At 31.6% G+C, this 16940-nt stretch overlaps 2 protein-coding genes across 3 annotated transcripts; one reads left to right on the top strand and one right to left on the bottom strand.

The window, feature by feature from the left end:
- Window positions 1–1975: 1975 nt before the first annotated feature.
- LOC119612252 (alanine--glyoxylate aminotransferase 2, mitochondrial) lies at window positions 1976–11517 on the top strand. 2 transcript variants are annotated; one of them, XM_037968014.1, is made up of 5 exons: window positions 1976–2204; window positions 6801–7104; window positions 8431–9128; window positions 9191–9573; window positions 9783–10167. In XM_037968014.1, the coding sequence occupies exons 1-5, from the start codon at window positions 2183–2185 to the stop codon at window positions 9888–9890; spliced, it is 1515 nt and encodes a 504-aa protein (XP_037823942.1). In that variant the 5' UTR covers window positions 1976–2182; the 3' UTR covers window positions 9891–10167. The 2 variants fall into 2 exon arrangements, with proteins under 2 accessions (XP_037823942.1, XP_037823941.1); XM_037968013.1 differs by lacking the exon at window positions 9783–10167 and adding an exon at window positions 11270–11517 and having other exon boundaries at window positions 2183–2204.
- A 577-nt stretch (window positions 11518–12094) lies between these two features.
- Window positions 12095–16222, bottom strand: LOC119612255 (protein maelstrom-like). Its single transcript, XM_037968016.1, has 2 exons — window positions 16060–16222; window positions 12095–12370 (listed from the first exon to the last, which is right to left on the bottom strand). The coding sequence occupies exons 1-2, from the start codon at window positions 16156–16158 to the stop codon at window positions 12254–12256; spliced, it is 216 nt and encodes a 71-aa protein (XP_037823944.1). The 5' UTR covers window positions 16159–16222; the 3' UTR covers window positions 12095–12253.
- Between the last annotated feature and the right edge of the window lie 718 nt (window positions 16223–16940).

The following is a 16940-nucleotide window of genomic DNA, read 5'->3' on the forward strand; positions in this document are numbered from 1 at the left end:
CTAGACTATAGACTAGACTATAGACTAGACTATAGACTAGACTATAGACTAGACTATAGACTAGACTATAGACTAGACTATAGACTAGACTATAGACTAGACTAGACTAGACTATAGACTACTACTAGACTAGACTATATACTAGACTATATACTAGACTATAGACTAGACTATAGACTAGACTATAGACTAGACTAGACTATAGACTAGACTATAGACTAGACTATAGACTAGACTATAGACTAGACTATAGACTAGACTATAGACTAGACTATAGACTAGACTATAGACTAGACTATAGGCTAGACTATAGACTAGACTATAGACTAGATTATAGACTAGATTATAGACTAGACTATAGACTAGACTATAGACTAGACTATAGACTAGACTATAGACTAGACTATAGACTAGACTATAGACTAGACTTGACTAGACTATAGACTAGACTATAGACTAGACTATAGACTAGACTATAGACTAGACTATAGACTAGACTATAGACTAGACTATAGACTAGACTATAGACTAGACTATAGACTACACTATAGACTAGACTATAGACTAGACTATAGACTATACCTATACTAGCTATTCCTAGACTAGACTATAGACTATAGATTAGACTATTTACTAAACTGTAGACCATAGATTAGAATATAGACTAGACTATAGACTAGACTATAGACTAGACTATAGGCTAGACTATAGACTAGACTATAGACTAGACTATAGACTAGACTATAGACTAGACTATAGACTAGACTATAGACTAGACTATAGACTAGACTATAGACTAGACTATAGACTAGACTATAGACTAGACTATAGACTAGACTATAGACTAGACTATAGACTAGACTATAGACTAGACTATAGACTAGACTATAGACTAGACTATAGACTAGACTATAGACTAGACTATAGACTAGACTATAGACAAGACTATAGACTAGACTATAGACTAGACTATAGACTAGACTATAGACTAGACTATATACTAGACTATAGACTAGACTATAGACTTGACTATAGACTAGACTATAGACTAGACTATAGACTAGACTATAGACTAGACTATAGACTAGACTATAGACTATAGACTAGACTATAGACTAGACTATAGACTAGACTATAGACTAGACTATAGACTAGACTATAGACTAGACTATAGACTAGACTATAGACTAGATTATAGACTAGACTATAGACTAGACTATAGACTAGACTATAGACTAGACTATAGACTAGACTATAGACTAGACTATAGACTAGACTATAGACTAGACTATAGACTAGACTATACTAGACTATAGACTAGACTATAGACTAGACTATAGACTAGACTATAGACTAGACTATAGACTAGACTATAGACTAGACTATAGACTAGACTATAGACTAGATAGACTAGACTATAGACTAGACTATAGACTAGACTATAGACTAGACTATAGACTAGACTATAGACTAGACTATAGACTAGACTATAGACTAGACTTGACTAGACTATAGACTAGACTATAGACTAGACTATAGACTAGACTATAGACTAGACTATAGACTAGACCATAGACTAGACTATAGACTAGACTATAGACTAGACTAGGCTAGGATAGACTATAGACTAGACTATAGACTACATTATAGACTAGACTATAGACTACACTATAAACTAAACTATAGACTAGGCTATAGATATTTTACTCAAATTCTTTCCTATTATGTAGAGTATATAAAATTCGCCCATATCTGCCTATAGCCAATAACAAAAACACTTACTCTACTAGTGTCTCTCTATCTCTCTATTCCTAAATATCACAACTACAAATTCAAGTTCACTTTACGTACAATTGAACCAGGAATGTGAGAGTTAGTACAAAAAAGAGTACTTGTTATTATAAAGAGATATTTAAATTATTTCAAACGAAACTAGTAGTAATCGTATCAGTTTTCCTAATTGCAGACTGTGTTTACTTCTAGTGCCAAATGTCTATTGGAATTTCTGTTTAGTTGCGTAGTTGAGTTGGTTTGGAACGGTTTGGTTTTTGTACGAAAGACTAGGAAATAGTCAATATACATATTATAATTTAATATAATTTAAAGAAAGAGAGTGTAGTTTTAAAAGTGTCAAAGTGAAGTTTAGTATATATTTTTTGTAAAAATCCTGTTGCTTAAGAAAATGATGTCCCGAAATATTTTAGGTAAAACATTTTCTTAAATTTATAAGAAATTTTGCAAGGGATCAGTTTAACAAATGACGTTTAAACTTTAAATTTAAATCTAACATAATCTACGTTTATTAATATAAAAATTATTTTTATTCATTTGGTTGTTTTTATTTAAATTCTACGATATTTTTCAATCTAATGTTTACTATTAAACCAACTATTAATTTCAAATTGTGTTTAAGTGTAAAATACTTAATTCAAATGCCGGCAACACAATTTGTTTCTTTTGTTAATTTAATACTTTTATTTAAAATAAAGCGCAAATACCTACATATTTAAATAAAATCATCATAAAGATCATATAAGAGGGGAACAACATTCAAAATGATACGGGCCAAAGTTTGTTGAGTTGTAGTTACTTAGTTTTAGTTCAATTTTAGTTCAGTTCCAGTTCCATTCTAGTGTAGTTTTAGTTTCGTTCTAGTTCTGTTCTAGTTCTGTTCTAGTTCTGTTCTAGTTCTGTTCTAGTTCTGTTCTAGTTCTGTTCTAGTTCTGTTCTAGTTCTGTTCTAGTTCTGTTCTAGTTCTGTTCTAGTTCTGTTCTAGTTCTGTTCTATTTCTGTTCTAGTTCTGTTCTAGTTCTGTTCTAGTTCTGTTCTAGTTCTGTCCTAGTTCTGTTCTAGTTATGTTCTAGTTCTGTTCTGTTCTAGTTCTGTTCAAGTTCTGTTCTAGTTCTGTTCTAGTTCTGTTCTAGTTCTGTTCTAGTTCTGTTCTAGTTCTGTTCTAGTTCTGTTCTAGTTCTGTTCTAGTTCTGTTCTAGTTCTGTTCTAGTTCTGTTCTAGTTCTGTTCTAGTTCTGTTCTAGTTCTGTTCTAGTTCTGTTCTAGTTCTGTTCTAGTTCTGTTCTAGTTCTGTTCTAGTTCTGTTCTAGTTCTGTTCTAGTTCCGTTCTAGTTCTGTTCTAGTTCTGTTCTAGTTCTGTTCTAGTTCTATTCTAGTTCTGTTCTAGTTCTGTTCTAGTTCTGTTCTAGTTCTGTTCTAGTTCTGTTCTAGTTCTGTTCTAGTTCTGTTCTAGTTCTGTTCTAGTTCTGTTCTAGTTCTGTTCTAGTTCTGTTCTAGTCTGTTCTAGTTCTGTTCTAGTTCTGTTCTAGTTCTGTTCTAGTTCTGTTCTAGTTCTGTTCTAGTTCTAGTTCTGTTCTAGTTCAGTTCTAGTTCAGTTCTAGTTCAGTTCTAGTTCAGTTCTAGTTCAGTTCTTGTTCAGTTCTTGTTCAGTTCTAGTTCAGTTCTAGTTCTGTTCTAGTTCTATTCTAGTTCTGTTCTAGTTCTAGTTCTGTTCTAGTTCTGTTCTAGTTCTGTTCGAGTTCTGTTCTAGTTCTGTTCTAGTTCTGTTCTAGTTCTGTTCTAGTTCTGTTCTAGTTCTGTTCTAGTTCTGTTCTAGTTCTGTTCTAGTTCTGTTCTAGTTCTGTTCTAGTTCTGTTCTAGTTCGTTCTAGTTCTGTTCTAGTTCTGTTCTAGTTCTGTTCTAGTTCTGTTCTAGTTCTGTTCTAGTTCTGTTTCTAGTTCTGTTCTAGTTCTGTTTCTAGTTCTGTTCTAGTTCTGTTTCTAGTTTCTGTTCTAGTTCCGTTCTAGTTTCAGTTCTAGTTCAGTTCTAGTTCAGTTCTAGTTCAGTTCTAGTTCTGTTCTAGTTCTGTTCTAGTTCTGTTCTAGTTCTGTTCTAGTTCTGTTCTAGTTCTGTTTCTAGTTTTGTTCTAGTTCTGTTCTAATTCTGTTCTAGTTCTGTTCTAGTTCTGTTCTAGTTCTGTTCTAGTTCTGTTCTAGTTCTGTTCTAGTTCTGTTCTAGTTCTGTTCTAGTTCTGTTCTAGTGCTGTTCTAGTTCTGTTCTAGTTCTGTTCTAGTTCTGTTCTAGTTCTGTTCTAGTTCTGTTCTAGTTCAGTTCTAGTTCAGTTCTAGTTCAGTTCTAGTTCACTGTTCTAGTTCTGTTCTAGTTCTGTTCTAGTTCTGTTCTAGTTCTGTTCTAGTTCTGTTCTAGTTCTGTTCTAGTTCTGTTCTAGTTCTGTTCTAGTTCTGTTCTAGTTCTGTTCTAGTTCTGTTCTAGTTCTGTTCTAGTTCTGTTCTAGTTCTGTTCTAGTTCTGTTCTAGTTCTGTTCTAGTTCAGTTCTAGTTCAGTTCTAGTTCAGTTCTTGTTCAGTTCTAGTTCAGTTCTTGTTCAGTTCTAGTTCTGTTCTAGTTCTGTTCTAGTTCAGCTCTAGTTCTGTTCTAGTTCTGTTCTAGTTCTGTTCTAGTTCTGTTCTAGTTCTGTTCTAGTTCTGTTCTAGTTCTGTTCTAGTTCTGTTCTAGTTCTGTTCTAGTTCTGTTCTAGTTCTGTTCTAGTTCTGTTCTAGTTCTGTTCTAGTCTGTTCTAGTTATGTTCTAGTTCTGTTCTAGTTCTGTTCTAGTTCTATTCTAGTTCTATTCTAGTTCTGTTCTAGTTCTGTTCTAGTCTGTTCTAGTTATGTTCTAGTTCTGTTCTAGTTCTGTTCTAGTTCTATTCTAGTTCTATTCTAGTTCTGTTCTAGTTCTGTTCTAGTTCTGTTCTAGTTCTGTTCTAGTTCTGTTCTAGTTCTGTTCTAGTCCCGTTCTTAGATTGTTTCAGTTAATTTTTTTTTTAATTTTCAGCCATGCCCTGTTCTAGTTCTGTTCTAGTTCTATTCTAGTTCTATTCTAGTTCTGTTCTAGTTCTGTTATAGTTCTGTTCTAGTTCTGTTCTAGTTCTGTTCTAGTTCTGTTCTAGTTCTGTTCTAGTTCTGTTCTAGTTCTGTTCTAGTCTGTTCTAGTTCTGTTCTAGTCTGTTCTAGTTCTGTTCTAGTTCTGTTCTAGTTCTGTTCTAGTCTGTTCTAGTTATGTTCTAGTTCTGTTCTAGTTCTGTTCTAGTTCTATTCTAGTTCTATTCTAGTTCTGTTCTAGTTCTGTTCTAGTTCTGTTCTAGTCTGTTCTAGTTATGTTCTAGTTCTGTTCTAGTTCTGTTCTAGTTCTATTCTAGTTCTATTCTAGTTCTGTTAGAGTTCTGTTCTAGTTCTGTTCTAGTTCTGTTCTAGTTCTGTTCTAGTTCTGTTCTAGTCCCGTTCTTAGATTGTTTCAGTTAATTTTTTTTTTTAATTTTCAGCCATGCCCCCTTGTTGCCCACTTCGGTAAGCTTGTTTAATTGATATTTATCAGTAGTTAACTATGGCGTCGCATTGTTTATTGTTTTGTTTAAAAAAAATGTAAACAAAATAAATTTGCATACATACTCTCTCACTCATTCCCTCTCCAATTTTGTCATTCTCAATAAAAAATTAAAATTACTAGCAAACGTCAACGTTTAAGAAAATTTTCAAATAAACAATAGAATAAATTATTTTTAATTAAAGCCTATAGGAAAATTTTAATTATTGTTTTAATTAGCATAAAATAGGAAAAGTATTAAAATACACATTTAATGCTCCAGACAGTGAAAGTGAATTTACTTAACCTATAAAAACACAGTTGTGCGCAGTATTTGTATTGAAAGTTGGAATATTGAATTAAAAGTGCAGAAAAGTAAAGGAAATCCAAAAGTTGAATGAACTGTAATAAAGTTAATAAAATAATAAAATTATAAAGTAAAGGTAATAGGTACTAACTATTTCTTTCTTCTCAACTGTATTATCAAAAATTTCTCTGCGTAATTTTTTTTCTTGGCCCCCAAAGAAATTTATTTTATCTAAACTTGAAATAGCAAAAACAAGTTCATGGTTAATTGCATAAGAGTGAGAGCAAGTCTACAACGATACCTATACCCAAAGATAAGGTTCAAACACCCGTTATTATCAGTGATGCCCCCCCCCTGTACCTCAGATGTTCAACACTTAAATCGTTTTGTTATTGTTGCAATTGATCTGTTCTAAATGGGTCACTTGTAGATTGAAACTAATTTAATTTAGTAAATAAAAATGATAAGAAATTTTTTTATAAAGACCATAAAGATAATAAATGAATTATTATAATGAAAATAATATTAAATGACGTTTGTTCAAACAAAAAAATATGGCGCGAGCGCAAATTATTTGTTGATTAAATTATTAATAAAATAATTTGTTTACAAAAAGATAAGATTGATTTAGAAAAAATGCGTAAAAAAACTGTAAAAATAAGTAAACAATAAAAAAGAAGGCTTGGTTAGAGGATAATGGGTAAACTATGCCCCTACTTTTCCTAATAACCAATTCATTCCTATATTATCGCTTATTAATTAATTTCTAATCAATTGCTAATAAAATGTCTATAATTAGTAAATGATAACTCAAAATCAAAGCAATAATTGCTTATTTGTCTAGATTTTCGTTTGATGGGGTGCAAACAATCTAGGGGTCTTAATATTGCTTTGAATTCCGATTGTTATTTATTTTATAAATCACGCGATTAATATGCGTTCTTTATTCAAATACTTAAAACAAGGCCAAATTAAGCAAGTCCATATAATAATAGACCAAATCATTAAACTTTTACTTTTAAAGTTCAGAACCCTTATCTTACGGTAACATTAATAAGATTTGTAACTTTTTTTGAAATTTCTGATTGGACTTTAAGTTAAATTGTGACTTTTATAAAACTCCAATCTCCTTTTCTTTTCCAGTCCACTCCACTCGCTTAGCACGATGCACCTCAACTTTACATTCCAAGGCCGCAACGGCTAGCATGCCTTTGATACAAAACGAAATGCCTGATTGTGATTATCAGCCACCCCAGTATATGGGACCCAGTTATGAAAATATTCAAGAACTGCGTAAAAATCATCTGACACCCAATATTCAGACTTACTACAAGAAACCTCTGCTAATACATAGTGGCCACATGCAATGGCTGTTCGATCATGATGGTACCCGTTATTTGGATATGTTTGGTGGTATTGTTACCGTTTCGGTGGGACATTGTCATCCGTAAGTAGAATATGAATGGACATTTCAGTTTGTTTTAAATAGCAAAGAAATTTTAAGCTGGATTGTAATATAAGTCTAGACTATAGTCTAGTCTATACTCTAGTCTATAGTCTAGTCTATAGTCTAGTCTATAGTCTAGTCTAGTCTAGTCTATAGTCTAGTCTATAGTCTAGTCTATAGTCCTATAGTCTAGTCTAGTCTAGTCTATAGTCTAGTCTATAGTCTAGTCTATAGTCTAGTCTATAGTCTAGTCTATAGTCTAGTCTATAGTCTAGTCTATAGTCTAGTCTATAGTCTAGTCTATAGTCTCTAGTCTATAGTCTAGTCTAGTCTATAGTCTAGTCTATAGTCTAGTCTATAGTCTAGTCTATAGTCTAGTCTAGTCTAGTCTATAGTCTAGTCTATAGTCTAGTCTATAGTCTAGTCTAGTCTATAGTCTAGTCTATAGTCTAGTCTATAGTCTAGTCTATAGTCTAGTCTATAGTCTAGTCTATAGTCTAGTCTATAGTCTAGTCTATAGTATAGTCTATAGTCTAGTCTATAGTCTAGTCTATAGTCTAGTCTATAGTCTAGTCTATAGTCTAGTCTATAGTCTAGTCTATAGTCTAGTCTATAGTCTAGTCTATAGTCTAGTCTATAGTCTAGTCTATAGTCTAGTCTATTCTATAGTCTAGTCTATAGTCTAGTCTAATAGTCTAGTCTATAGTCTAGTCTATAGTCTAGTCTATAGTCTAGTCTATAGTCTAGTCTATAGTCTAGTCTATAGTCCTAGTCTATAGTCTAGTCTATAGTCTAGTCTATAGTCTAGTCTATAGTCTAGTCTATAGTCTAGTCTATAGTCTAGTCTATAGTCTAGTCTATCTAGTCTATAGTCTAGTCTATAGTCTAGTCTATAGTCTAGTCTATAGTCTAGTCTATAGTCTAGTCTATAGTCTAGTCTATAGTATCTAGTCCTATAGTCTAGTCTATAGTCTAGTCTATTCTAGTCTATAGTCTAGTCTATAGTCTAGTCTATAGTCTAGTCTATAGTCTAGTCTATAGTCTAGTCTATAGTCTAGTCTATAGTCTAGTCTATAGTCTAGTCTATAGTCTAGTCTATAGTCTAGTCTATAGTCTAGTCTATAGTCTAGTCTAGTCTAGTCTATAGTCTAGTCTATAGTCTAGTCTATAGTCTAGTCTATATAGTCTAGTCTATGGTCTAGCCGATAGTTTATTCTAGTCTACAGACCAGTCTACAGTGTAGTATATAGTTTGGACTAAATTCTAAACTATTGTCTAGTTTGGATGGTATACTAATAGTCATCATTGTCAATATTTCTTTTCCAGTAAAGTGAACAAAGCTTTGGAGGCGCAAATTAAAAATCTCTGGCACACCACCAACATTTATCTGCACCCCAAAATCCATGAATATGCGGCCCGCTTAACAGCCAAATTCCCCGGTGATTTAAAGGCCGTCTGTTTTGTCAACTCTGGATCAGAGGCCAATGATATGGCCATGTTAATGGCTCGTCTTCATACTGGCAATCAGGACATACTTACCTTACGTAATTGCTATCACGGCATGTCTCCTTATACCATGGGTTTGACTGCCCATTCCACTTGGCGTTTCCCTTTGCCGGGTATTTCGAATGGTATACATCATGTTATGAATCCAGATCCCTATCAGGGTATATGGGGCGGTGCGAATTGTCGTGACTCTCCCATACAAACCGATAGAAATTGTGATTGCACTTTGGAGGGTGGTTGCAAGGCTAGCGATTTGTATTATAAAGAATTGGAACAAACATTTAAATATTCTTTGCCTAGAGGTAAAGTGGCGGCTATGTTTGCCGAGTCAATACAGGGTGTAGGGGGTACAGTACAATTCCCCAAGGGTTATATTAAGAAGGCAGCAGAATTGGTGAGAGCTAATGGTGGTTTGTTTATATCCGATGAAGTACAAACCGGATTTGGACGTACCGGCGAACATTTCTGGGGCTTTGAGGGTCATGGCATAATACCAGATATAGTAACAATGGCTAAAGGTATAGAAGAAATATGTTTTAAAATAGCACACAAATTTCTTATTATTATTTATTCCAAAAAGGTATTGGCAATGGTTTTCCTATGGCAGCTGTTGTTACCACCCCCGAAATAGCCAAATCCTTGGGCATGGCTTTACATTTCAATACATATGGTGGCAATCCCATGGCCAGTGCTGTAGGCATTTCTGTTTTGGATGTTATTGAAGAGGAGCAGCTACAAAAGAATTCCTTAGAAGTGGGCACTTATTTCCTTAAGTGCCTAGCTGATCTTAAAGAACGTTATGAAATCATAGGTGATGTCAGAGGCAAGGGTCTTATGATAGGCGTAGAAATGGTAACAGATCGTGAGACTAAGACTCCACTAAGTGTGCCTCATGTTTTAGAGATTTGGGAGTTATGCAAAGATATGGGGGTGTTGTTTGGAAGAGGTGGTCTAAATGGCAATGTAAGTATTTTTTACCATTTTTATTAGAATTGTTTTCCCTTAAATTATGACTTAAATTTGGGTGTCAGTTTTTTTTTCTTTGGCTTATTGTTAAGACCCTGCTGTTTGCAATTTTTCCTTTTTCTATATCCATTTTATGTTTATGTCCCCTTTGTGTCAATCCCTTTATTCCTACTTATTCCCTCATATGTATATATATTTCTTTCCAGACCTTACGCATTAAACCTCCCATGTGTATTACTAAAACGGATGTTAAATTTGCAGTGGATGTTCTATCTAGAGCTATTACGGAATTTATGAAGAAATATGAAAATTAAAAGCGCTTGATAGATTTTTAATAATTGGTTATGATGAAACATTGGCTTAAATAGTTTAGAGTTTAAATGGTGCTTAATTTAAGTAGAAGGTTTCCGTAATTTCTAACTAAAATTTAAGAAATCTGCGAATCTTTCATTTTAAGATTTTGTACTTATTGCATTTATATATTTTATTTTAGCTAAATATTTCTTTTACTATATTTTCTAGTTTTTAAGTTATGAAATTTGTTTAAATAAATAATTTTAACTTTAGTGTATACACATATATCGAAATGAAAACTTACCTGTTCAGACCGCTGTTTTTTGACACTTGAATGTTCTTTTGCGTAACATTTAATTTATTATGCTTCTAATAATCACTTTTATTATTTTCTAAAACAATTTTAATTAATTTGTATTATGGTTTTTATCACTGACCGTTTTGTTTGTCGATGGTTTTTTATTGTTTTGAAATTTTCGTATTTATTTGTTTTCTTGCATAGTTGTAAAATTAGTACTTTTTACACTAACTCAGGGATGTTCATTGTGATTTCAAGTTAATGTCAAAGATATTGAACAAATTGACTTGAAGGTTGCCAACCTTGCTTAAAATATTAATCAAGTTTTATATTATTCGTATAGTTTATAGTAGAAAACATAGTCTAGTTTATTTTTTAATATAAGATCTAATCTATAGTCTAGTTCTAAACCTAAACCAGAACTGAACTAACTAGGATTGAACTAGTAATGAACTAGAACTAAACTAGAACTGAACTAAAACTGAACTAGAACTGAACTAAAACTGAACTAGAACTGAACTAGAACTGAACTAGAACTGAACTAGAACTGAACTAGAACTGAACTAGAACTGAACTAGAACTGAACTAGAACTGAACTAGAACTGAACTAGAACTGAACTAGAACTAAACTAGAACTGAACTAGAACTAAACTAGAACTGAACTAGAACTGAACTAGAACTGAACTAGAACTGAACTAGAACTGAACTAGAACTGAACTAGAACTGAACTAGAACTGAACTAGAACTGAACTAGAACTGAACTAAAACTGAACTTGAACTTAACTAGTACTTAACTAAAACTATTCTAGAATTGAACTAGGGCTATAATCTAGTCTACGTTATAATCTATTATTTAGTCTATACTCTAGCCTAAAGTCTAGTCTATAGTCCAGTGTAGTCTATGGTCTTGTATACATTATAGTCCATAGATTAGTTTATAGACTAGAATGTAGTCAACTCAATAGTCTAGTTTTTAATAGGTTATAGAATCTAGTTGATCGATTAACAGACGTTCAGTTAAGATAAATATCTGCTACAATTCCATTTCTTGTTAATGTTTTTAATGTAAACATATTCTTAATGGAACATTTTCTCCTCTAGGTTATGTGTTTAAAACCTCCCCTGTGTGTCACCAAAACCGATGTGGACTTTACCATCAATATCTTGGATACCTTATTCAGTAAACATTATTTGAAAGCACCACGAAATTGGCGACAATATGATTTGAAATAAAAACAAAGATTTTCATCAAATCATTACATTAAATATATAGTATATACTCTGTTTATTATACAATTTTTTTATATTAAAAAGTTAAGCTTAGATCAGAAAATAAAAAGCTATATAGATTTCTTAGTTTTATATATAATTTTTTAGATTTAAGGATATTCTTGTTTAGTTATTCATTTTTTTTTTTGAGTGTAAGAATGTATGTGTGTGTGTGTGTGTTAAAGAGGCACAGCAGTTTTTTGTTTTAAATTGTTTTTCTTGTATATTTTTTTGTTTTCTAATTGGGATTTTAGACATTATGAGCTTTTTTACACTGTTTTTAGTAACAAAATAAATTGGAATAGAAATTAACAGATTTAGAATTTAAAAAAATTTTCTAACATTATGTTATAAACAAAAATAAATGCCAAAATAACTTAACAAAAAACCAACACAAATATTTTTCTTTTAAAATCTAGAAAAATATTGTTAACAATTATTTTATTTTTTCTTTTTCACAATAAAACTAATCACTCAATTAACATTAAAAATAAATGTTAAAAGTATTAAATAATAATTAAATTTGTTATTTAAATAAATTATATACATTATGTTTATTTGCATAATTCATTAAATAACTTAATTTATTTATAAAGTGTTATCATTTTCTTTTTATTTGGTTTATTTTGAAAGCCTTTTTAAAATAAACAAATTTTATTTTCTTTAAATAAATGCTCTTAAAAAAAACTTTCATATTAAAAAAAAAAGTTATTAATAAAAAATATATGTTTTCGTTTCATATCTTTTTGTTTTTAGTTTAGTATCATTTTATAAATATTTATAATTTAATAATAAAATTAAATTACTACAGTCTTGCTACACTTGTATATCGATTAATTTGCCATCGCTGCTTATGTCAGTAAGCAAAGTTTCCGATAATTCTTTGCGAGCTTTTTGTACCACCCAAAACATCAAGGCAACGCCACAAATGACCTGCAATTACAAGGGAGAAAATGAAAACAAAATAAAAAATAATTGAATAAATTATTATTTTATTTGACATTTGTTGATACAGAGGATAAATCCAAGTTACAATGCAAAGAATAATAAGAAGTTGGACTATGACATTGTTTTACAACAATAACATTTCCTTCTCTTCACAGACGAGTTCTGTGTAAATTCAACACACTTGTGAGAACTTAATTCTCTCACAATACTTCAAAACTTTTTCGCGAAAATACCGGGATAATAGGACTTGAACGACGTCTTTTCACAAACACGTAACTATTTTTTAATTTTTTACACAATTTTATCGCATTTAACAATCCGAAATATTTTTATTTTTCACAAACTAAAAAAATATTTTTTTAATTTTTTTGACAATTAATTTTTGTGTTGAAATTAAAATTGACAAAACAAAGTTGTATATTTTGGTATTAAAAATGAAAAAATTATTTAAAATAAACTTATTTTTTTGCAAAAAAAGAGATTTTAAGTCCGAAAAATATATTTATTAAATGTTTACTGATTAGATGTGGGCAAAAGAAATAAAAAAATCTGCGAATGTAGAAATTTAAATATTATTTATTTTTCCTAAAATTTTTATGTACGATTTTATGCAAGTATGTATGTTTGGAAAGTGTGGTGAAAGTGGTTGGAGCTCCAATACTAATACAAAAATTCTACCAATACATACTTAGAGTTAGGTACCGAATGACAACTCCTTTACGTACCAACTGACAAGCCCCAATTTCTTATTATTCTTTGTTACAATGGAAAAATTACAAATTAAAATTAAATATTAAAGCATATATTAGGGAGGAATGGAAAATAACGCAGAAACGAAAAAACGAGCAAAGGCGACTTGAAAACTACTCTACAGTGACGTTTATGCTGAAGTATAGTCTAGATTTTTAATCTGAACATAGACTATAGACTAGAATGTAGAATAGGCAATAGACTAGACTATAGACTAGACTATAGACTAGACTATAGACTAGACTATAGACTAACTATAGACTAGACTATAGACTAGACTATAGACTAGACTATAGACTAGACTATAGACTAGACTTAGACTAGACTATAGACTAGACTATAGACTAGACTATAGACTAGACTATAGGCTAGACTATAGACTAGACTATAGACTAGACTATAGACTAGACTATAGACTAGACTATAGACTAGGACTATAGACTAGACTAGGCTAGACTATAGACTAGACTATAGACTAGACTATAGACTAGACTATAGACTAGACTATAGACTAGACTATAGACTAGACTATAGACTAGACTATAGACTAGATATAGACTAGACTATAGACTAGACTATAGACTAGACTACACTATAGACTAGACTATAGGCTAGACTATAGACTAGACTATAGACTAGACTATAGACTAGACTATAGACTAGACTATAGACTAGACTATAGACTAGACTATAGACTAGACTATAGACTAGACTATAGACTAGACTATAGACTAGACTATAGGCTAGACTATAGACTAGACTATAGACTAGACTATAGACTAGACTATAGACTAGACTATAGACTAGACTAGACTATAGACTAGACTATAGGCTAGACTATAGACTAGACTATAGACTAGACTATAGACTAGACTATAGACTAGACTATAGACTAGACTATAGGCTAGACTATAGACTAGACTATAGACTAGACTATAGACTAGACTATAGACTAGACTATAGACTAGACTAGACTATAGACTAGACTATAGGCTAGACTATAGACTAGACTATAGACTAGACTATAGACTAGACTATAGACTAGACTATAGACTAGACTATGACTAGACTATAGACTAGACTATAGACTAGACTATAGACTAGACTATAGACTAGACTATAGACTAGACTTAGAACTAGACTATAGACTAGGACTATAGGCCTAGACTATAGACTAGACTATAGACTAGAACTATAGACTAGACTATAGACTAGACTATACTGACTATAGACTAGACTATAGACTAGACTATAGACTAGACTATAGACTAGACTATAGACTAACTAGACTATAGACCTAGACTATAGACTAGACTAAGACTAGACTATAGACTAGACTATAGACTAGACTATAGACTAGACTATAGACTAGACTATAGACTAGACTATAGACTAGACTATAGACTAGACTATAGACTAGACTATAGACTAGACTATAGACTAGACTATAGACTACAGACTATAGACTAGACTATAGACTAGACTATAGACTAGACTATAGACTAGACTATGAAGACTATAGACTAGACTATAGACTAGACTATAGACTAGACTATAGACTAGACTATAGACTAGACTATAGACTAGACTATAGACTAGACTATAGACTAGACTATAGACTAGACTATAGACTAGACTATAGACTAGACTATAGACTAGACTATAGACTAGACTAAAGACTAGACTATAGACTAGACTATAGACTAGACTATAGACTAGACTATAGACTAGACTATAGACTAGACTATAGACTAGACTATAGACTAGACTATAGACTAGACTAGACTATAGACTAGACTATAGACTAGACTATAGACTAGACTATAGACTAGACTATAGACTAGACTATAGACTAGACTATAGACTAGACTATAGACTAGACTATAGACTAGACTATAGACTAGACTATAGACTAGACTATAGACTAGACTATAGACTAGACTATAGACTAGACTATAGACTAGACTATAGACTAGACTATAGACTAGACTATAGACTAGACTATAGACTAGACTATAGACTACTAGACTATAGACTAGACTATAGACTAGACTATAACTGAACTAGAACTGAACTAGAACTGAACTAGAACTGAACTAGAACTGAACTAGAACTGAACTAGAACTGAACTAGAACTGAACTAGAACTGAACTAGAACTGAACTAGAACTGAACTAGAACAGAACTAGAACTGAACTAGATCAGAACTAGAACTAGAACTGAACTAGAACTGAACTAGAACTGAACTAGAACTGAACTAGAACTGAACTAGAACTGAACTAGAACTGAACTAGAACTGAACTAGAACTGAACTAGAACTGAACTAGAACTGAACTAGAACTGAACTAGAACTGAACTAGAACTGAACTATAACTGAACTAGAACAGATCTAGAACTAAAATTAGTTGTTCTTCATAAAATATCAACCGGCATCACTGATCTGCAACTACAAATTGTAAACATACTTTTAGGCTGGGTAAAAAATTATATGAAAAAAGTACTTATTTGGAATTTAAGTACCCAAAAAAATCCCTCATTATAGAAAAAAATAAATTTGTTAATAAAAAATCAAACAAATATCATTTACTTATCACAACATTATGTGTTTAATGTACGTATGAGTGTATAATTGAAACATTTGTGTTTATTCATAGATAGACTAACAATGTTTTTTATTGTTTGCTAAATAAAAAGAAGAAAAAATATTACTATGTTTTTTCCCCATTGTTAAATATATGACACATGTGCGCGCTAAATTGAGTACTTAATTTTTGTACTTGTTATTTTTCCATTTCAATACATTTGAAATAATTAATGTACAAAAAAAAAAACTAACTACAGACAACTTAATTAATTATTTAACAATATTATTATGTTGTGTAATTAGTAATATTAGTCACTAAAAAAAAAAAATACAACACTTACCTCAACACCAAAGCTAATATAACCCGTCACCGCAGTCCCATGATTATTAAGGACTTCATGCATTGACCTTAAAGTCGAGCCCAAATAAACATTAATCATTTGCGCTGGCAAAAGACCCAAAAATGTAGCAGTATGATAGACTTTTGAATTAATTGTACTGACCTGTAATTGAAGAAAAGAAAACAATAGAAAAGGAGACATGAATTCGATAACGAAATAAATGTTTAATGAAAGGGTTGATTGGGTAAAATTAACAATTGATTAAATATATTTAATTAATATTATTTTGAATTTTTAGGAAAAAAACAACAACTTAAACAATTAGACGTTTAAGGAAAGTTTGTGTGTGCTGCGGAGGAGTATTCCAAATAAACAAAAACAATTACAAAAATAGCAAACGACAGGAAAACACCTTTTGTTATTCCCATTGTCTGCATAAGGTAAATAAACGTTTCCTTGACTTATTAGTATTCGTAACGCAATATTATAATAAAAAAAATATTCGACAAAATAATTATAGTTGGTGTAAAGACCAATACGAATTGCAGATACACTACTTAACTAGAAAACGAATAAGAACAGAACTAAAACTGAAGTAGAACAGTACTAGAACAGAGGTAGAACAGAACAGAACTAGAACAGAACAGAACAAGAAGAGAACTGGAACAGAACTGGAACAGAGGTAGAACAGAACGGAACTAGAACAGAACTAGAACAGTAGTAGAAAAGAGGTTGAACAGAACAGAACTAGAACAGTACTAGTACAGAGGTAGAACAGAACAGAACTAGAACAGAACCAGAACAGTACTAAAACAGAGGTAGAACAGAACAGAACTAGAACAGAACAAGAACAGAACTAGAACAGAGGTAGAACAGAACAG

The sequence above is a fragment of the Lucilia sericata genome, unplaced genomic scaffold, assembly GCF_015586225.1.
Source record: "Lucilia sericata isolate MDLA Ls3-8-SP2 unplaced genomic scaffold, ASM1558622v1 Contig001639F_arrow, whole genome shotgun sequence".
Lineage (NCBI taxonomy): Eukaryota > Metazoa > Arthropoda > Insecta > Diptera > Calliphoridae > Lucilia > Lucilia sericata.